General features: G+C 39.1%; 1 protein-coding gene across 1 annotated transcript; it reads right to left on the bottom strand.

Moving 5' to 3' along the window:
- Positions 1-20,275: 20,275 nt before the first annotated feature.
- LOC145131759 (uncharacterized) lies at positions 20,276-21,676 on the bottom strand. The gene is made up of 5 exons (XM_079066413.1): positions 21,480-21,676; positions 21,077-21,336; positions 20,820-20,960; positions 20,662-20,768; positions 20,276-20,569 (listed from the first exon to the last, which is right to left on the bottom strand). Exons 1-5 carry the CDS (start codon positions 21,674-21,676, stop codon positions 20,276-20,278), a joined length of 999 nt encoding a protein of 332 aa, XP_078922539.1.
- Positions 21,677-22,202: the final 526 nt, after the last annotated feature.

The raw sequence follows: 22,202 nt of genomic DNA, 5'->3' as shown, positions 1-22,202 counted from the left end.
GTGACGAAATTATTCTAACGGGGGGAGAATGTAACACTAGTCAAAATAGGTCAATAAGACAATCACATGTGATTAGGCCAATCATGAAATGTGATTTTGTTAAACTAGTAATGTGATAAGAGTGCTATGTAGTTCATGATAAATTCTAATACAAATATGAACTTTCTTTATGATACAACTCAAAGTATACGTCCATACGATTCCAAAAATATAGAGAATGTATGAATCTGACATCGCATGAAGAAGTTATGATAAACTGAAACACTATAAATATCTATAATAAGAGGAATTTAAAATTGACTTAGAATTAGCTATTAGAGTCTAAAATAGAGTTGTAGTACCTGTAAATACCTACGCGTACATAAAAAGAACGTCAAAAACGGAGTTCGTATGTGAAAGTTACGACCTTCCGAAGATTCAGCTGTCAGAAACCCTAATCTGACTTAGTTCACGACATGAGCACATAACGCACGACGTGAGGAGTCATTTATCCACATCTCGGAATCTAGAAGGTGTGTGACGAGGCTGCGAGGGGATAAGATCCAAACTCACGACGTGAGCAAGGATATCTCTTGACGTGATGAGTCACATGGCCACCTTCCGAAGCTAGGGACACAAATGGCAAGTCTACGGGGATAAGATCCAAACTCATGACGTGGGACTATAAAACTCACGACGTGAGAGTCCAAAATCATTACTACAAATAGCAGGTCTGACTTCAGCTATTCTTACACCTGAACTTCTTTCTCCTCTCTCCTTTGCTGAAGCCATCTTGTATCTCGAGCCCCGACGACCTCGTACGCGGACCGTTTCTGCTTAGATTACATAAAATCACGCTACTAGGGTGAGTTTCACGGCCCCACTTTCTAATATTTCGGGGGGAAATCATGCTAAATATTATATATATATATATATATATATATATATATATATATGTTATTATTATATCTATATGATAGTATATTAGTATCAACGCAGATAGTTATAATAACCGGGATATAGTTATTTCGTATTTGAAAGTATACAACTATCGTAAAGTTGTTAGCATGTTATTGTTATAGTAGTATACTAATGTAGATCTTGACTTATACTTAGGATTCTATATATATGTTGTGTGCGATATAGTTCCGAAGTTATATTCGGAAGCTCTATATGTTAATTTATAAAGTATGTTATTATTGTTAGTTTTATGACAAGATAAAACTTGGTATGTTATATGTTGTTGTTGTTATTGGTTTTATGTCAAGATAAAACCTGGTTTTACTTCAAGCTATAGCTGTTATACTGCCTAAATGTTATGAAGTTAGGAGTAATGTTTAAAAGCATAGTCTAGTAATTTAGGGTTTTAGACATGAAGATGCTTTTGTTGTTAGAGCTATAGGAAGCCATCGAAGTCTACATGAGTAATTGTATTCATCAACTAAGATTGGGGAACTTAGCGGAAATCCTCTGAACTGTAACCGTTAATCCCGTGTGAGCGAGGAAGTCGTGTATAATTAGTATACGGGTTGACCACCCCACTTGTGACTGTTAGCTACAGTCAACCATAAGCAAGTGACGAACTACCCTTTTACATGTTATTGTTCCGGCGTCGATGAAGCGTACGGTGTTGTTCTCATGGAAATCATGAGTGTATTGTTTCTCATGGAAATCATGAGTGTATTGTTTCTCATGGAAATCATGAGTTTGTTTTATCAGAGGTATTGTGTCGTAGCAACGATTACAGGCTCATGGTAGCAAATTGTTAGAAACATTATACTTTGTCGTATACAAGTACTAATGTTAAGTATAAGTTTCCCCCTACTTATACTCTAGGTACTACTTGTGTATTAAGTAGATAATTATACCTAACAGACGTAATCGTATAGAATTGAAATAGATTTATACGTAGCGGTTTTACTCATATAGAATTTGTGGCAACCCGATATTTCAAGTCAATGTAATGTTCAAAAGTCAAATGTTATAATCTATTTTGGAATCAATAAAAATAGCATCAAAAATGAAGTGTTCTAAAGTCTCAATTGGGATACATAAAATGTTAGATATTGTGTCAAGGTTTTCAGAAATATAAAGAACACTCAAATCCGAGTTATAACGAAGAAGTTATGACCAATCGAAAATCCGCAACACAACCGGTAAAACACTATTAAGCGTAAAAAGTGAAATTTCAATAAAATACTTTTCAGCCTTAAGTATCTAAATGAAAGTTGTAGATACTAACGAACCGTGAGCATGCATAAAAAGAACGTCCAAATCTGACTTCGTATGAGGAAGTTATGATTTTTCTAAGTTTCAGAACAGCAGTAGACAGCTAAAAATTTGAAATAAAGATCGAACGATTTTTAGCCGACGCAACCTAAACAAGAATTGAAGATCTCGACAATAGTAGTACAACGGTAAAAAGACAGACGAAAACGGACATCGGATGAAGAAGTTATGAACTTTTAACGGATTTTTCCTATCCCGGCCTATTAAACAAGATATAATTAAAAATAAATTCAAAATTTGCCGATGGAGTCTAAATGAAATTGTAGAGTATATTCTCACCTACGCGTGGATATAAAGAACGTCGAAAACGGAGCTCGTATGCGAAAGTTACGGATTTTCAAAGATTTGGGCACACACTTCGAAGCTTATCCGAAGGGTTACGCCCCGCGTACTTCGGAGTACGCCCAGCGTACCCAATGCACGGCCTCGGATCGGACACATCGCCCCTATGCACTCTACTTCCGTCCCATCCGAAGACCGGCGACCGGTGACGTCATCGTTGGCGTACGCCCCTCGTACGAGGGTACGCCCAGCGTACGAGGTACGCCCTGCGTACGAGGCCAGCTTCCACCCCTATAAATAGAATTCGAGGGTTCCGACTCCTTTTGCCATTTCACAACCTTTCTCCTATATTTTCTCCCTCTCGAGTCTCCCGAAACTATCCCGACGCCCTGGTTACGTATCCAAGTCCCGACGAAGGTCCGAAGGTCCGAGATTCCCGTGGAATATATCACTTCCCGGTCGAAGTGCTGCCCGAGAAAATCTCGTTTTCTTCAAATCACCACACTTTCCAGGTGAGTTCATACCCTTACGCTTTTCCGAGTTTTTCATGTTTTCAGGGGGAGGGGGGGGGGGAATACAAGCAAAAGCACAAGTAATCTTGGGCTCAAAGTATATTATTTTGTTTAAGATAATTTGTTACAGGCAGTCTGGGTCAATAGCATGGTTATAAAACTCACATGGAGTATCAAAATATATTTGATTTATGAGACCCTTAAATGCATTCAGTAATTACATTATATATGAATAAATCCACTTTCACCATTTTAGCATGAAAGATACTATTGCATTCCAGTCTTTGGAACTTTTTCAAACTACCACACATACCTTGAAAATATTGGATTTTCTGGAAACACGCTCAGTCATTTTTACCGAAGGACATACAAATTTTAGTACAAAAACTCTTATGAACTCACCAAATTAATTGTTGACACTTTTTCAAAACTACTTGTATTTCTCAGGGAATCAGTAATACAGGTAAAACATCAGCTTTTGGAGAAGGAACGCTAAGGCGTCAGTTATCAAAACATTTTAAATCAGCGTATTTGTAATATTCTTTTGAAACATGTATCACATGCAACAATGTAACTTTTAAATTATATTTATGATGGTTGTGTTTACTTTCTTTATGAATATTCAACTGTTATGATACTGCGTGAAGTCATCCGCCCCTGAATGTTTCCGCCATTCTGGTTTGGGGGTGTGACAGATTGGTATCAGAGCATTGTTTATAGTGAACTAAGTATATCGAACCACATAAGATATACAAACTATAAATGCAAAGGGACTAAAACCCTCTGACAAAACGTTTTCACAAACTATACTTTTAAGAAAATAAACTGCTAGTTTTATAAAAGTATAAGTACATGCATGCATTGGTCTAGTATCATAGCCAAAATTTTACAAAAAGTATTGAGACAAGTTGGACACTACGATTAGGCCTCGAGGTATGTAATCAGATCGAGGATAAATATAGCCTGATTAACTATATTTATCCGAGATATGACCAACGTATGTCGGGGAATGGTCGTAGTGAGCAACAAGTCAAGAACTTACCAAATGAAATACTAGAATCAAACTTATAAATTTGAAATACTATAGGAGTCTTTTGTAAAACTAAAAGAACTGTTATAATCATGCGAACCTCGATATTTAGTTAGAAATAGGAATCGTCAAATATATAAAATTATCCTTATCAAAAATTACCCTTTTTACTCCCAAGTTTTATATAAAATTCTCTTACCTCTATTCTCGACCAGACGAAATGGCAGGATTTCACATTCCCGGGGATCCCTACTACCCTAACTAGGGTAATGGAGGCTGGATTGAGGAGGACCCAGAAGAAAATCCCGAAGAGGTTCCCGAGGAAGAACCAGAAGAGGATTCCGAAGAAGATCCCGAAGAAGACCCAGACGAGGATTCAGAAGAGGAAGGAGATGGTGGGAACACTGACTCGGAACCGGAGATCTACAATCCTCCCCGAGGAGCAGCAAATCCCCGAAGGAACTTTCAGGGCCCGACGCCCCGCTGGGCTGTGGAACTGAAACGATGGAGCAAGGAACAAGGACAACGCCCACCCTACGGCATGGGACAAGGCTTTTATAACCTCAGCAACGGAGGTTCGGCTGACAGGACACTCCTTGTCATGGTTCGTCGCATTGCCAACCAAGGGGAGCAAGCAAGAGTGAATGCCAGCCAACTCTTGGACATTAGCGCCACCGCTACAGTCACTACAGTACGCCTTCGTCGTCTGGACGAAGAACATGAGCGAACAATAGAGCACACCTTTTCCCTTCAGAAGGACATTACTGCTGCTAGAGCCGAAGTAAAGGAGTTCCGTAAAAGCCAAGCCGCATTGGAAAGGCGCGTCATCGAGGCTGAACGTCAAGTAGCCCGAGCTCAGGCTTCCACAACCACATACCATGGTCCGCAGCGTGCCACCCGCTCGGAGTAGAGCGCATACTTCTGGCGTTATGTACATACTTATCGACTAAGCGTGGGTGCTACTCTTTCTTTTAAAAAACGTAAACCCGACAGATTGTGAGTACACAGTTCAGAGGTCGGAATGCTGTCAAATTTTCCCATTTTCATTGATGTACCCTAGATCTATGTAAGGTCAAATTTTACTGATCGTTGTATCTTATATTAATATCAATGAGATTGACACGCATTTATTATTTCTTTGAGTATTCCATAAAGTTCTTAAAATACTAAGGAAATCATACACTTATTATTGTAAATTTCCATCAACTTACAAAATTCGGTAATATTCGGAACGCAAAACATATAATACTAAAACTTTCCATAATCATTTCTGAAGACTTATCAAGAATTCGTCTCTTAACTTATGGCAGAATCATGCCGCCAAGAAGGAATCCCCGACGCTTCAATACTGCAGGAGCACCAACACCACCTCCACCACCACCTCCATCAATGGATGCTGCTACCTTTCACGCTACTGTAACGGCCGCCGTAACCGCAACAATGGCACAAATGAGTAACAACGGATCAGGAGGAGGAATAAATAGCTCTACTAATGGCCAAAACCAGGATCGTTCCGGGGAATGTACTTACAAGGACTTCTCCAACAGCAAACCCATCCCCTTTAATGGAACCGGGGGAGTAATGGCTCTATCCCAATGGATAGAGAAAACGGAAGCCGTATTCGAGATCTGCTCATGCCCCGAAGAGAGCATAGTAAAATTTTCCGCATGTACTTTCTCCGAACGAGCCCTAACGTGGTGGAATGGCCACGTCAAGTCACTAACTCTGGTGGTGGCAAACTCCATGGGTTGGGAGAACCTGAAGCAAATGCTACTACGAGAGTACTGCCCAAGGGGCGACATTCAGAAGCTTGAACAGGAGCTTTGGGGCCTTACTATGGTGGGCTCGGACATCACAACCTATACGAATAGGTTCAGTGATTTGACAATACTTTGCCCAGGGATGATGGCCCTAGAAATCCAGAAGGTGGAAAGGTATATCTGGGGGCTGTCGCCCCAGCTTCGAGGAAGTGTGCTAGCTTCCAAACCTACGACGTTCGACAGTGCCAAACAACTGGCACAATCCCTCTTTGATCATGGAGTCTGCCAAGACGTCATGACCGTCGTCCCAGAACCAACCAGAGGAAGCAACAACAATAACAACAATGCCAACAACAACAACAAGAAGGAGCTTTGGAACAAGAGGAAATGTCAATCTTCGCAAGGACCTTCAAAGAAACAACAGATAGTGGCGGTCCATGCCGCTACTGCCCCCACTGCTGTCCCTGTTTCCTCTACGCCAGTAAAACAATATGCTGGGAAACTACCAAAGTGCAACAAATGCAATTACCATCACCACGGATTTTGCCGGGAGATGCACTGTAAAAACTGCGATAGGAAAGGGCACACTGCCCGTTTCTGTAAAGCACCAGCACGACCAATCACCCAAGTTCCCAGTGCTGGAGTGAGCCAGGCATGTTATGGGTGTGGGGAAACTGGGGACTACAAGGGGGATTGCCCTAAGGCAAAGAATGTTGGCGGCGTAGGAAGAGGGCTGGAAATAGGGCAAAACGAGGCAATAGCCGATCCCACAGTGGTTACGGGTACATTTCTCCTCAACAACATCTATGCATGCATACTCTTTGACTGTGGTGCGGAGAGAAGTTTCGTGAGTCATAAATTCAAACACTTACTTAATCAAAAACCCTAAGCACTCAATAAGATATTTACAGTAGAAATGGCAAACAGTAAAATGGAAAGCACAAACGATTTGTATGTAGGCTGCACACTAGCTCTAAATGAACACTTTTTCCAAATCAACCTAATGCCGATCACCATAAGAAGCTTTGATGTCATCATCGGTATGGACTGGTTAAGCCTTCACCATGCCGATATTCTGTGTCACGAAAGGGCTGTTCGCCTAAATCTGCCAAGTGGCGAAACTCTTGTCATTTATGGTGACAAACCCGGTACAAATTTACAAATCATCTCTTGCATCAAAGCCCGAAAATATCAGCGCAAAGAATGTCATGCCTTCCTAGCCCACGTAGTAGACAAGAAACGAGAAGTGAAAGATATTAAAGACACTCCGGAAGTCTGCAATTTCCCCGACATTTTCCCTGAAGATCTTCCAGGAGTCCCACCAGAACGTCAAGTCGAGTTAAAAATAGACTTGATTCTCGGAGCTACCCCAGTAGCAAAATCGTTGTACCGTCTAGCACCGGCAGAAATGCAAGAATTGTCCAGCCAGTTGAACGAACTTCTCAGCAAAGGATTCATCAGGTCGAGCTTCTCACCTTGGGGAGCACCGGTTCTATTCGTAAAGAAGAAGGATGGATCTTTTCGCATGTGCATCGATTACCGGGAACTGAACAAGCTCATGATCAAGAACCGATATCCCTTACCACGCATAGACGATCTGTTCGACCAACTACAAGGAGCGAGCTACTTCTCCAAGATCGATTTAAGATCTGGGTATCACCAGCTGCGAGTTCTGGAAGGAGACATTCCCAAGACGGCATTCCGAACTCGCTATGGTCACTACGAGTTTGTAGTAATGCCCTTCGGGTTGACAAATGAACCAACGATATTCATGGACTTGATCGTGTTTTCCTGGACAAATTTTTGATCGTGTTTATAGACGATATACTCATCTATTCAAGGAGTAAAGAGGAACATAGCCAACACCTCCGACAGGTCTTAGAAACATTACAGACAGAGAAGCTATACGCAAAATTCTCAAAGTGCGAATTTTGGATTCGAAGAGTAGATTTCCTAGGTCATGTGGTCAGCAAGGAAGGGATACACGTGGACCCTTCCAAAATCAAGGCAATCGAGAACTGGACAACTCCAAGGACTCCAACGGAAATCCGACAATTCTTGGGCCTCGCTGGGTATTACCGAAGGTTCATACAAAACTTCTCAAAGATTGCTAAGCCACTTACCACTCTGACTCAGAAAGGTGTAACCTTCAGCTGGGGAGAAAAACAAGATGCTGCGTTCCAAACACTGAAGCGAGCTCTATGCAGCGCACCTATATTATCTTGGCCAGAAGGAACAGAAGACTTTGTGGTCTACTGTGATGCGTCAAACTAGGGACTTGGGTGTGTCCTAATGCAACGAGGGAAGGTCATCGCATACGAATTGTTGGATCAAAAATATGGGTTATACTTTGCTTTTCTAGGAAAATGTAATTTTATGTCTAGGACCGTAAACAGCTCAGTGTTTACGGCCGTAAACAGGTTTACGACCGTAAACCCTGTTTACGGCCCAATGGGTGTTTACGGCCGTAAACCCATTTACGACCGTAAACCCATTTACGGCCCATGTTCACCAAGCCCATGTTTCTTATGTATACATATAGGTGTAAGGGGTGAGGAGTAGAGTGAATGAACACATAGAATAGAGGAGCTTAAGTGTGTGTATTTTGAAGGTGTTCTAGAGAGAGAAACTAGAGAAAAGAGAGTGTGTGTTAGTGTGTGTGAATCTTGTATCCGGATCTTCATTCATATCAATACATACAAGATTCATCATATTCTTCTTCTTCTCTTCTTTCTGATCTGACATCATCCGTTTGATTGGGATTCCGCACCATCAAACGGATCTGATTGATACACAAGCATATTTGGGGACTTACAATTGGTATCAGAGCTTGGATTGTATCACTCATCTTTGTCAGATCTGGAGTCGATTTGATCTTATTTTGGAAAGATTCTTGCGTTTTTGGATAGATCTCTGAAAATTAGGGGGGTTTTGTTCTTCGCGTTTTTCATAAAAACGAGTTTTTGATTGATTTTTGGAGCAAAAATGGTGAAAAACGTCGTTTTTTTCGCAATCTGAAGCTGTGTTTATGGTCTTTGAAGGGTTTACGGTCCGGAGTTTACGGCCGGAAACAGTTTACGGTCGCCGAAGTTTACGGCCGTAAACGTGTTTACGGTCGCCGGAGTTTACGGCCGTAAACGTGTTTACGGTCGCCGGAGTTTGCGGCCTCGGCTCGGAATTCGGCTCGATGAACGGCTTGAAGGACGGCTCGGCTCAGCAGCAGCAAGCTTCGCATCATCGCTTCAATAAAAATAGAAAGCGGATTTGGAGGTGCCGGGGTTTGAACTCGGGACCTCTGGTTCATCAACATCAGCGCCTTACCAGTTGATCTACCAATCACCTTGTTACAATCCTTCCGATTTTTATTCAAAACCACTCCCTGTCGCATCCAGTTTTGAAATTTTGTCACTTTTAACCCCAAAATTAAATTTCTTTTATTTTTAAAATTCCATTTTCATCCAAAAATTTTAGATTTTAATTTTTGACTTTTAATTTTTAACTTTTTACTTAAAATTTTGACTTAGACTTTTAAAGTTTGACCTTTGACTATAAACTTTGACTTTCTCGTTTGACTTTTAAATTTTCAAATTTAGCTTTTCGGTTTGACTTTTAAGTTTGACTTTTCAAGTTTGACTTTTGAGTTTGACTTTTTGACTTTTGAGGTTGACTTTTGAGTTTTTAGTCAAAGGGCATTTTTTTAAAAACAATGAGTTCTTCAAACGTTCCAGTCAATAAAGTTTCATGTACTCCATCTTGTGAAACTACGATTAAATTTCTTCGGGAACAAATTGATTTATTAAAAAGAGAAGTTGAGGACCTGAGATATGAAGGATATCAACTCAGGAAAGGACAGAAACCCCTTAAGGCCCAATTAGAAACAAAAATAAAAGATTTTAAAAGAATTCAAACAGAATACAGTGAAAAATGTGAGCTTTATGATTATGTTAAGAGACAAAATGATGAGTTAATTACCGAGCTTGATACATTAAAAAGACAATTTGAAACTGCAAATTTTGATTTTAGAAAATTTGATGGATCAAGCGAGGTAGTGGCCAACATGATTGATCACTGCATGCAGTTTAAACGAAACCAACAAAAGGGTCTAGGATATGATAGTGTACCTCCTCCTTATAATCATACATATCAGTATCAACCCCTATCCAAGGATGAGATTGCCAACGAACCATTTATGGTTTATAGCAAGCCATCTGGTTTTGTTTCAGGAGGATTTATTAATGTTGAAAATACTAACGTTTCTACTTCCCCTGCAGATCAATCCTTAGATCAGTCAAAGCACAAAGTTGAAGGATCTGTTTCTGATAACAAAACTGAGCCTGAACCTGATGTTTCTGTTTCCAATGAAAAACCTTCTGTTTCTGATATTAAAGTTGATGATACATCTTGTGATGCTTTTGCATCGGATCATGTTGAGTTAAATTTTTTTTGACATATTTGATTATTTGTTTGAAAATACTGATGTTCCTGTTTCTAGCACATCTACTTCATGTGCAGGTAAAGTAGCAGAGGATGAGAACAAGGAGAACACCATTGAACAAACCAACATCTCCTTAAACTCTGAATCGGTTGCTTCGAACTCAACTGCTTCTGATCAACCTGCTGTTGAGAAATACAGACCACCAATTCCAGCGAAACAGAATGCCTCCTGCAATTGTGCTTGTGGGAACAATAAGAGACAAGGCAAGTATACGCCACCAGGGGCAGGAAGAAACAACTTCACAGTGAAGAAAAAGACATGTTTTCACTGTGGAACACCTGGACACATTGCCAGAAATTGTCCAAATCGCGCATACGTTCCTTACTATGCACAAGGCTAGCAGAACGCGCCAAGAGGGAGATACTTCAAAAGAAACCCCTCAAGGTCACGTTCAGACCATGGTGACTGGAACGCGCAGAAGGCCAAGAATCAATCCCACAACGCCAAGAATCTGAATCCCAAGGGCAAGAAGGAAATGCCGGCCAAGAAGCCCAATCCAAGAGATGCTCCAATGAAACAAAGACCGGTTAGGTCAAAGTCATCTCAACGGCCGACATCAAGATCAAAAGCAAGTACTGAGCCACTCATCAGATCGAAAAAGAAATGGGTTAAACCCAACTACAAATGGGTTCCAAAGGCTCACTCTCCCAAATCAACTAATGACTATAATATTTCTTCATCTTCTGTTTGTGATAAACAGGATATGTCATGGGAGAGAGTACCGTGCAAGGATGACAAAGGTCGACCCAGTTTCAAAATGGTCTGGGTTCCAAAGACCAACTGATCCCGCTCTGTGTCGAAGCAGCTATGGAGGCATATCACCAGACTTCGGTTTGTTGGTAGTGGCTGTTCCAGGCACATGATATGGGACATCTCTCAACTGCACAACATTCAGACCTTTGTTTGAGAGTATGTGTCCTTTGCGGGAAGGGAAGAAAGGAAGGGATCACAAACGGGGTTAGTGCTTAATCACATGAAGAATTTTTGGATCTGTTCTGAGATTACGCGTGCTGTTCTCAGACCTTCTGGATGCAAATTCAATCGGTGACTTACGTTTTGAGTTTTCTTCTCTATACTCCTGAGTTTTTCTTAAGCTGATTCGCTTTAAAGACTGATTTTTGTTTTAGGATAGTTTAAATTTGCGCATTTACTTTCGTTTCTCTCCTATGCACAAATTTAGGGGGAGAAATAAAAACAAAACAAAAATTAGAAAATTAATATTAAAAAAAAATTATTAGAAAATTAGAAAATCCAAAAATATGGTGTTAATGAAATGTGCTTGAGGGAGATGTTTTGGGAAGTGATATAATCATGTGATAACAGACAATCTGAATCTGTGTAAGGGACTGAATCTGAATTGTCTAGGCTCTGTGTTCGATGCGCTGGTAGGCACGAGAGATTAAAATGGACTTGACTAGGCATTAATGAACTTAAGGAATCTAGAGACTTGAAAAATCTTGACCTAGATAGATCCATTTAGCCTGAAAATACGACGCTCAGATAGGTTGAGCAGGGAGATATACATGATAATCCACCGGTCACATTAAAGTAATTTGTATCTAGAACTGTGGTTTAACTCTTCCTCGATGTGTGGATTTTGTCCTTAATTCCGGTATTGATGGGGCGACTGGGGAATTCCGATAAAGTAGGTCTGTAGGAAATTATTTTCTTGCTTTCTTTCTGTTAGTCATATGTTGCCTCCTCTGCGTGATTGAAATACATCCGACCTGGACTGCAACATATGCAATTCTACTTCTATGCATCTTCTATCTATGCAATTCTTCCTGCCTGTTAGCCATATGTTGTCTCCTTTGCGTGATTAACCATCCGACCTGGTACACAACATATGCACCATTCTACTTCTCAATCCCTCTAAATGTGGTTAGTCATATGTTTCACCATCTGCGAGATTGGAAGAGATCCGACCTGGGTGTATAGCATATGCATTCTAAATCTGACTTCTCTCATAATAATTGTCTGCTCACCTAAAGTAAGGAGTACTTTGGAAGTTCCTGATCATTGGGGTATTCTAGTACATTTAAAATTGAACAATCACTAGGTTGTCTGTAGATCTCGCTGCTCAATTTAGGTGGACAACAATATCTTTGGTCGTCGTCAGCTGAATGGTCCTTAAGGAATATTATGTAGGAACTTAGGATCACATTGTCTTGTAACTTATAGTATGTCCTAATTTTGTCACAATCTCTCGTGTTTAAGTGGGCCACAATATCGGTGATTGACCAGATCTATTCATGAAGGGAGAGGTACTGATAAACGGATAAAGGCTGTCTAAAAACTTTGATCTCAAATCACTCTTAAAGTTAGATATCATTTTTATTTTTGTTAAATTTGTTCATAGTTTTCTTCTAATTTAAATATCAGGGGAGAATTAAAAATTTTAAAAACCAAACAAAAATTAGAAAATTAAAAAAAAATCCAAAAATAGTGTTATTTCTGTTTTATTTCTTTTTCAGAAAATATGAAAAATCCAAAAAAAAAAAAATTTGTGTGCTAAGTTTTCTTTTAGTTTTGTTTTGTCTTGAAAAGTGAATTCAGGTGAAGATGAAACTCATGGAGTTTGTGTCGAAGATTTCTGAGCCAAGGCTTCATCCGTGATCATCGAAGAATTCTCATTCGAAGGAGCAAGAAATGAAGATTATTCTTTCGACATTCAATCTTTCAACCCCAGAAGCAAGGTGAAGCTGCACTTGAAGATTAGGTGACAGATTGCATTGAAGCCTCCTTAATCAGTCTGCTGCTATTTATGAACCTGCTGAAGTGATCCAGAAGATTTTTTCTCTCTGATGTTCTCTCTGAAGATTCTCAAGCTGAAAGCGCTATCTTTCAAGAATCAGTACGTCAAGCCTCCTCACCCAATGTGCGTTCAATGCCAAATTCTGAAGAAATGCCCAACTGCTCAAGATGAAGTCAATTATTGAAGATTCATCATGTTCATCTTGAAGCTGTGAAGAATTCAAAGATTAAAGCTGAAGCCAAAGCTCCCAATGAAGATTATCAAGAAAGCCAGCTACTTTTTAGGGGGAGCTTGTTGGGTCATTTAAGAAAAGAAAAGAAAGCTATAAACCTAGGGGGAGATTGTTGGATCAAAAATATGGTTTATACTTTGCTTTTCTAGAAAAATGTAATTTTATGTCTAGGACCGTAAACAGCTCAGTGTTTACGGCCGTAAACAGGTTTACGACCGTAAACCCTGTTTACGGCCCAATGAGTGTTTACGACCGTAAACCCATTTACGACCGTAAACCCATTTACGGCCCATGTTCACCAAGCCCATGTTTCTTATGTATAAATATAGGTGTAAGGGGTGAGGAGTAGAGTGAATGAACACATAGAATAGAGGAGCTTAAGTGTGTGTATTTTGAAGGTGTTCTAGAGAGAGAAACTAGAGAAAAGAGAGTGTGTGTTAGTGTGTGTGAATCTTGTATCTGGATCTTCATTCATATCAACACATACAAGATTCATCATATTCTTCTTCTTCTTCTCTTCTTTCTGATCTGACATCATCCATTTGATTGGGATTCCGCACCATCAAACGGATCTGATTGATAAACAAGCATATTTGGGGACTTACACGCATCGAGACAACTCAAGACGCACGAGGTCAACTATACCACTCACGATCTCGAACTAGGAGCAGTCGTTTTCGCTCTAAAGATCTGGAGACACTATCTCTACGACACAAAATGTATAATCTTCACCGATCATAAAAGCCTTCAACATATCCTCAATCAAAAGGAACTCAACATGAGACAAAGGCGGTGGGTAGAACTACTAAACGATTACGAATGCGAAATTCGTTATCATCCCGGGAAAGCTAATGTAGTAGCTGATGCCCTCAGCCGAAAGGAATACTCGGGCCGCCGAGTGACATCCTTAACCCTGACGATCCATTCACACCTGTCCACACAAATCAAGGAAGCTTAAATTGAAGCCTTGAAATCCGAAAATGTGGTGAGTGAAGCCTTAAGAGGAATGGATAAGAATCTTGGAGTCAAGGATGACGAGGTTCGTTTCTTTATGAATCGGATCTGGACGCCGAAGTTTGGTGGATTCAGAGATGTTGTCATGAATGAAGCCCATAAGACTTGATACTCCGTACATCCCGGTTCGGACAAAATGTATCTGGATCTCAAGAAACTGTATTGGTGGCCAAACATGAAAGCCGAAATTGCTACCTATGTAGGCAAATGTCTGACCTGCGCCAAAGTAAAGGTAGAGTACCAAAAGCCCTCAGGATTATTGCAACAACCTGAAATAACCGAGTGGAAGTGGGAGCGGATAACCATGGATTTCATAACCAAGTTACCCAAGACAGCGAGTGGACTTGACACTATCTGGGTAATCGTTGACAGGTTAACCAAATCCGCACACTTCCTACCAATAAAGGAAACGGACAAGCTGGAGAAACTAACTAGAACATACATCAGGGAGATTGTATGACTGCATGGTGTACCAATATCCATTATCTCAGACCGAGATAGTAGATTCACCTCGAGGTTCTGTCAGTCACTACAAAAATCTCTAGGAACGAGGCTAAACATGAGTACCGCCTACCACCCACAAACCTACGGTCAGAGTGAGAGAACCATTCAAACCTTGGAAGATATGCTAAGAGCTTGTGTGATCGATTTTGGTAAGGCTTGGGATACCCATTTACCATTGGTTGAGTTCTCGTACAACAATAGCTATCACACTAGCATTAAGGTTGCTCCATTCGAAGCCCTCTACGGCCGTAAGTGCAAATCACCTCTATGCTGGGCTGAAGTGGGTGACACGCAACTAGACAGAGGTCAAGTATCCGACATCACTCTCACTGGCCCGAAAATCATAAGGGAAACTACCGAGAAGATTGTCCAAATCCGAGAACGATTAAAAGCTTCAAGAGACAGACAAAAGAGTTATGCGGACAAAAAACGGAAACCCTTGGAATTTCAGGTTGGGGACCGGGTACTATTGAAAGTCTCCTCCTGGAAGGGATTAATACATTTTGGAAAACGTGGGAAACTAAACCCAAGGTATATCGGACCATTCGAGATCCTTGCCCGGATCGACACGGTAGCATACAAACTTCGATTACCGTAGGAACTCAATAACGTACAGCCTACCTTTCACGTGTCGAACCTAAAGAAGTGCTTGTCCGATGAGACCCTCGTCATCCCTCTGGACGAAATTGAAATCAACTAGAGTCTCCACTTCGTAGAAGAGCCAGTAGAAATCATGGATCGGGAAATTAAAAGAACTAAACAAAGTCGCATACCCATTGTGAAGGTCCGTTGGAATGCCAAGCGAGGACCTGAATACACCTGGGAGCGCGAGGATCAGATGAAACAAAAGTACCCGCATCTTTTTCCTAGGCCATGAACTCTATCTTAGATTAAATTTCGGGACAAAATTCCCTCTAACGGGGGGATGATGTGACAACCTGATATTTCAAGTCAATGTAATGTTCAAAAGTCAAATGTTATAATCTATTTTGGAATCAATAAAAATAGCGTCAAAAATGAAGTGTTCTAAAGTCTCAATTGGGATACATAAAATGTTAGATATTGTGTAAAGGTTTTCAGAAATATAAAGAACACTCAAATCCGAGTTATAACGAAGAAGTTATGACCAATCGAAAATCCGCGACACAACCGGTAAAACACTGTTAAGCGTAAAAAGTGAAATTTGAATAAAATACTTTTCAGCCTTAAGTATCTAAACGAAAGTCGTAGATAATAACAAACCGTGAGCATGCATAAAAAGAACGTCCAAATATGACTTCGTATGAGGAAGTTATGATTTTTCTATGTTTCAGAACAGCAGTAGACAGCTAAAAATTCAAAATAAAGATCGAACGATTTTTAGCCGACGCAACCTAAACGAGAATTGAAGATCTCGACAATAGTAGTACAACGGTAAAAAGACAGACGAAAATGGACATCAGATGAAGAAGTTATGAATTTTTAACAGATTTTTCCTGTCCCGTCCTATTAAACAAAATATAATTAAAAATAAAGTCAAAATTTGCCGACGGAGTCTAAATGAAAGTTGTAGAGTATATTCTCACCTACGTGTGGATATAAAGAATGTCGAAAACGGAGCTCGTATGCGAAAGTTACGGATTTTCAAAGATTTGGGCACACACTTCGAAGCTTATCCGAAGGGTTACGCCCCACGTACTTCGGAGTACGCCCAGCGTACCCAATGCACGGCCTCGGATCGACCACGTCGCCCCTATACACTCTACTTCCGTCCCATCCGAAGATCGGCGACCGGTGACGTCATCGCTGACGTACGCCCCTCGTACGAGGGTACGCCCAGCGTAACGCCCTGCGTACGAGGCCAGCTTCCACCCCTATAAATAGAATGCGAGGGTTCCGACTCCTTTTGCCATTTCTCAACCTTTCTCCCATATTTTCTCCCTCTCGAGTCTCCCGAAACTATCCCGACGCCCTGGTTACGTATCCAAGTCCCGACGAAGGTCCGAAGCTCCGAGATTCCCATGGAATATACCACTTCCCGGTCGAAGTGCTGCCTGAGAAAATCTCGTTTTCTTCAAATCACCACAGTTTCCAGGTGATTTCATACCCCTACATTTTCATGCCTTTTTCATGTTTTAGGGGGGGAAATACAAGTGAAACACGAGAAAAACTTATGTTAAAATACGCATCGTTACATATGGTTTCAAATAATTTACCTACGTTTTGTTCATAAAGGTTAAACCACATTAATACCAACGTTACACTTTACATCCAAGGTTGGTATTACATCGAGTTTTTATCACCAAATGGAACACACTTTCGAAAAACTATAATGGGTATAGTTTACGAGTTATTCATGACATCTTTACATAAACACTGTAAAAAGGAAATACTTTCATGTACGAGAAATGTAGACTTTTCATTCCGTAAATCTATTGATACTAAGTTTTGTGAGACATTCGGCTTCAACGTACTCTTAAGTACGCATTTCAAGTCCTGTATTACAAACCATAATCTCTTGGAGGGAGAGCGTGATATTTGTGTATAGATCTATACGGGATTGACAATCCCGCACCTAAACTGTTAGCTACAGTTAGACCGGCAGGTCTGGGGTGACAAACGTCATAACACTGCAACGCCTGAATAACGTTGTTACAGGCAGTCTGGGTCAATAGCATGGTTATAAAACTCACATGGAGTATCAAAATATATTTGATTTACGAGACCTTAAATGCATTCAGTAATTACATTATATATGCATAAATCCACTTTCACCATTTTAGCATGAAAGATACTATTGCATTCCAGTCTTTGGAACTTTTTCAAACTACCACACATACCTTGAAAATATTGGATTTTCTGGAAACACGCTCAGTCATTTTTACCGAAGGACATACAAATTTTAGTACAAAAACTCTTATGAACTCACCAACTTAATTGTTGACACTTTTTCAAAACTACTTGTATTTCTCAGGGAATCAGTAATACAGGTAAAACATCAGCTTTTGGAGAAGGAACGCTAAGGCGTCAGTTATCAAAACATTTTAAATCATCGTATTTGTAATATTCTTTTGAAACATGTATAACATGTAACAATGTAACTTTTAAATTATATTTATGATGGTTGTGTTTACTTTCTTTACGAATATTCAACTGTTATGATACTACTTGAAGTCATCCGCCCCCGAATGTTTCCGCCATTCTGGTTTGGGGGTGTGACAGTATTGAAATAAGATTTATACGTAGCAACTTTCGTTTGTATGGAATTACAAACATTTATATTTATAATATATGAGACTTATAGGTATATACTTATTTGGTAAGTAAACCATTATACCTAGGATATATATACCAAATGTTGGAGAGTCAAAATGATACTTTCAAAACTATACTTTTGAACGTAGAAAATGTGTTATTTTATGGAGTCAAAACCTATGGACTCACCAACTTTATGTTGACGTATTTTAAAATGCATGTGTTTTCAGGAACTTGAAAAGCTGGTATGTATTCGAACAGAAGAAGTTTTACTATTACCTTTCTGTTCATTAAGAAGTATGCCATTGTCGGATATTATGTAATAGGTCCTAGAAAAACAGTTATGTAACTTTCAGTTATCAATAAAGGTATGTATTTTATTTAGTACTGTTCAATGTATGTTATATAACTGTGATACGAAGAATGACGTTACACCACCCAGTGTTTCCGCCGATGGCTGGGGGTGTGGCATAATGCATGACTTAAAATGTACGCTAGGTAGGTACGGTGAAGTGAATGTCTCACTAGAGCATTAACGGATTTACGCAAACTACGACTCCCTTTTATTGTGTAACGAAATGATTTCACCATTTGAAAATTTATGGAAGTTGTTTTATGACACGCGTTTTATTGAGTTTCTTGACATACGTTTTATGACATGTGTCTTATGACACGCGAACTATACGGTCATCAATTTATTTTGTATACCATTTTGTGTAAACTATTTATAACACTTAACATAAATGGTCTATAGTGAATATGTCTAGTAGTAATATATGTTGGAAAAATAGCATAATATTCTTGTGTTTAACCCCATCAAAATAGTGACGACAATAATTACGACCATTTTTACTAGAAAAGTTTATTTATTAAAAATTTCCAAGAATTTGTAATTGCACTTTCATATTTTACCGGTTAAAATTTGTAACACCAAAATAGTTTAATTTGGTCAAGTTTGTTGGGTCACGATTTTTATAAAATCATACGATGACCTCAACACTTTTATATTCACACAATTTTTAACTTGTAAAAGTAGGACAAGTAATTATCCAAAGCTCAAAACATATTTGGGCTGTTGTGAACATATGTTCTTGTTTTATTTGAGTATATCGACTTATAAACCGACTTTCGTGATATAGAAGTGTTGACAATCACATATGTCACTATTTTTACTCAACTAACAAATGATATCAACCTTTTTATACAAGATTTTGTTCGATATTCCACAAATAATCATAGTGCATGCGAATGTCCAATGGACAAACGTATCTAGGCTTATGAGGACCTTATAAAACACGATTTTCATGTGTGTATGTATGAAACTTTCAACATCATATGCACAAATTATTCCATAAACAAGTTGGTGCATGCAAATATCCATTGGTTAAACGAAACTTGACTTGTATCCCCCCACCCCCCCCGAAAAGCGTGAAAAACACGAAAAATCTTGCGGGTATGAAGCTCACCTTGGTTATTTCGCGTGTGGTAGGAAGGAAAAAGAAGAAGATTTCGAGCCTAGCATGAGCTTGAAGGGCTTCTTGAAGATGTTAGTGTTTCTAGGATGCTAGCATACGAAAATGTGTGTGATCATGAGCAACTTAGACAACAAAATGTATGAAATACACTTAGGATTCATGAAGGAACTTACCAAAACTACTAGAGCCGACTTGGTGGTGTCGATCTTGGAGAAGCTTGAACGAAATTTTTTAGAGAAGAAGAGAGTTTGAGTGGGAAAAGGGATTGGCAAGAGTGGAGGGACTCCACTATCCTCCGACTTTTAAAAGGGGGGAAGGGGAATGGTGCTTGGTTGCATGCTAGATATTAGTGTGTGTTATATGGATGCATGAAGAGTATTAGCTTGCCATGAATAGTTATTTGATGGGCAAAGGGATGTAAAGAGGTGAGGTGTCACTTAAATTGATCAACTCTTTTTTTCTGTCTCATGCCCAAACCGAAACCCTATGGGGTTTTCAGCCTTCATGGGCTATTGTAAAGGGTTTTTGGTTTTTAGATGGCCCAAAGAAAATGGGTTTTCGGTCATGGGTTATTTGGGCCGAGAACTCCTAAGCACAAGTCCAACATTCGATTTTATTTAGCTATTAGATTAAACTTGGGCTTAGAAGAGGCTATCACAACTTGATGCTAAGAGTATGCATATATGTACTCATATATCATTGTCATTTTGAACTTTAATAATTTAATGCAACAAGGTTACCTAGAGGAATTGTTTGTACATGAGTCACAATCTTGACCCTAATTTTGCTAGTTGTGACAATATTAAGAATCCTTCCATGGTTATAATTATAAACCACAATAGCTCTTGCTTCAGTCAAAGCGGTCGCGATTGCTGCTTCTTTCTTCCTAATATCTTGTACAATAAGGTTCACACAGTGTGCTGCATATGGATTCCAAAATAATTTTGGATGTTGTTCTTCCAAAATCTTTCTTGTAGCTTTGTAGTTTGAACCATTGTCTGTAATAAACTATAAGAAATAAAAATAACTTAATTAATAAAATGGATATAAAATTTAAAAATAAAAGTAATAACTAATAACTAATTAGAGACAAATATTACATTCACAACGTTTTCCTCTCCAACTTCTGATATCACCTCATTTACCTTCTTCACAATATATTCAGCATTATGTATATGCTCTGATGCATCAATCGACTTTAGAAAAACTGTACCAGTAGGACAATTGATTAAAAATTTAATCAAAGATCTCTGCTTGCCGTCTGTGCAAAAATCAGACATAATGCTACATCCAAATTTCTTCCATTGTGGTCGAAACAAATCCACAAACTTGTGGATATCTTCTAACACGTCATTTAACAATGACACCCACATATTATGATAACTTGGAGCTGGCATACCTAACATTTATATAATTAACAAAATTAGTAAATATAAACATTTATATAATTAACAACTTAACATTAATTGATTACCTCTTCCATATTCTTCAATGGAATTAATAAATCTTAGAAACCCTCATCACGTACAACATTGAAAGGTAACCCTACCGAATAAGCCCAAACCGCAATCTTTTTCCAAGCTACCTTCTTCAACTTCTCTTTAATTGGATTATTCTTATCCAATGTAGTTTTCTTTCCTTTTCCATGGTTTGACTTATAAACATCATCAATAGGACCCCGTACATTACTAGAACTTACAAACTTTATTTTTGTAACTTGTGGGGTGTCATCTTGCTCGTCCTCATTTTCAGAAAGGTCTATACAACTTGTTAATCTAAGTATTTTTTTTGTTCTTTTTCTTTCCTTTTTTTCTTATCTCTTTCTTTCATTGATTCAAGCACTTTCTTGGTGATCTCCATAGTCACCTTAGTGCAAGCAGCTACATTTCCTCTCATATGAGTGAGGTGGTCTTTTAACCTTGTGATCCCTCCACATACTCTCTTGTCACACAAGGTGCACCAAATATTTTGTTTTTTTAATGGATCCTTTTGAACTCCCCATTCCGAAGCCATATCTTTATTTTCATTTACACTAGTTGTATTGGCATCCGATCTCGTATTAGTAGGAGTGGTGGTGGATAGATTCATAGAAGCATGTGAAGAATTCCCTTCCATATTTGCCAATTCATAATTGATTAAATATGTTTCACAATCACATGTCATTCCTCATTACCCATTATTCATTAACAGAATAACATCTTAATGTTTTAAGTTCCTATTTCCTAAATCTTAACAGATTACATCACATGAGTACACAAACTGACAAACATAAATGAATAGTGGAATATATGTAAAATTGTATGAAACTGATCAGTGGAATAACATCTTGATATCCATGTAACATTGATGTAAGAAACTGATCAGTGAAATATATCATATATGTAAAATTGTATGTATAAAATCAGAGAATGTCATCGTGTTGAAAATTGTATGTGTAAAATCTACTGAATATACATGTGGATAATTCGCATATTGTGTTGAAACTTGAAACTGCAATGTGTATGTCTCTACTGTCTAGAAAAGAAAGCATTAGGTTGTTACCTGTTAGGCTGTTTGAAGCCGATTAAGGGAGAATGGATTCGATGCTATGGAGGTCGATTGAAGGGTAGTGAAGGGTGAAGACTGAAGAGTGAAGACCAAA

This window comes from Lactuca virosa, chromosome 8 (assembly GCF_052849685.1).
Source record: "Lactuca virosa cultivar CGN04683 chromosome 8, Lactuca_virosa_CGN04683_v6, whole genome shotgun sequence".
Taxonomy (NCBI): Eukaryota; Viridiplantae; Streptophyta; class Magnoliopsida; order Asterales; family Asteraceae; genus Lactuca; species Lactuca virosa.
Note: the sequence above shows the minus strand (reverse complement) of the source record. Positions and strands in the feature narration are given on the sequence as shown.

Excerpts from the sequence above, each read along its gene's own strand:
- LOC145131759 (XM_079066413.1), bottom strand. The coding sequence starts at position 21,676 with ATGGAAGGGAATTCTTCACATGCTTCTATGAATCTATCCACCACCACT. Across the intron at positions 20,961-21,076 it reads CAATGTTGTACGTGATGAGG|GTATGCCAGCTCCAAGTTAT; the intron begins GTTTCTAAGATT and ends TATAAATGTTAG. Across the intron at positions 20,769-20,819 it reads GTCTGATTTTTGCACAGACG|TTTTTCTAAAGTCGATTGAT; the intron begins GCAAGCAGAGAT and ends CTACTGGTACAG.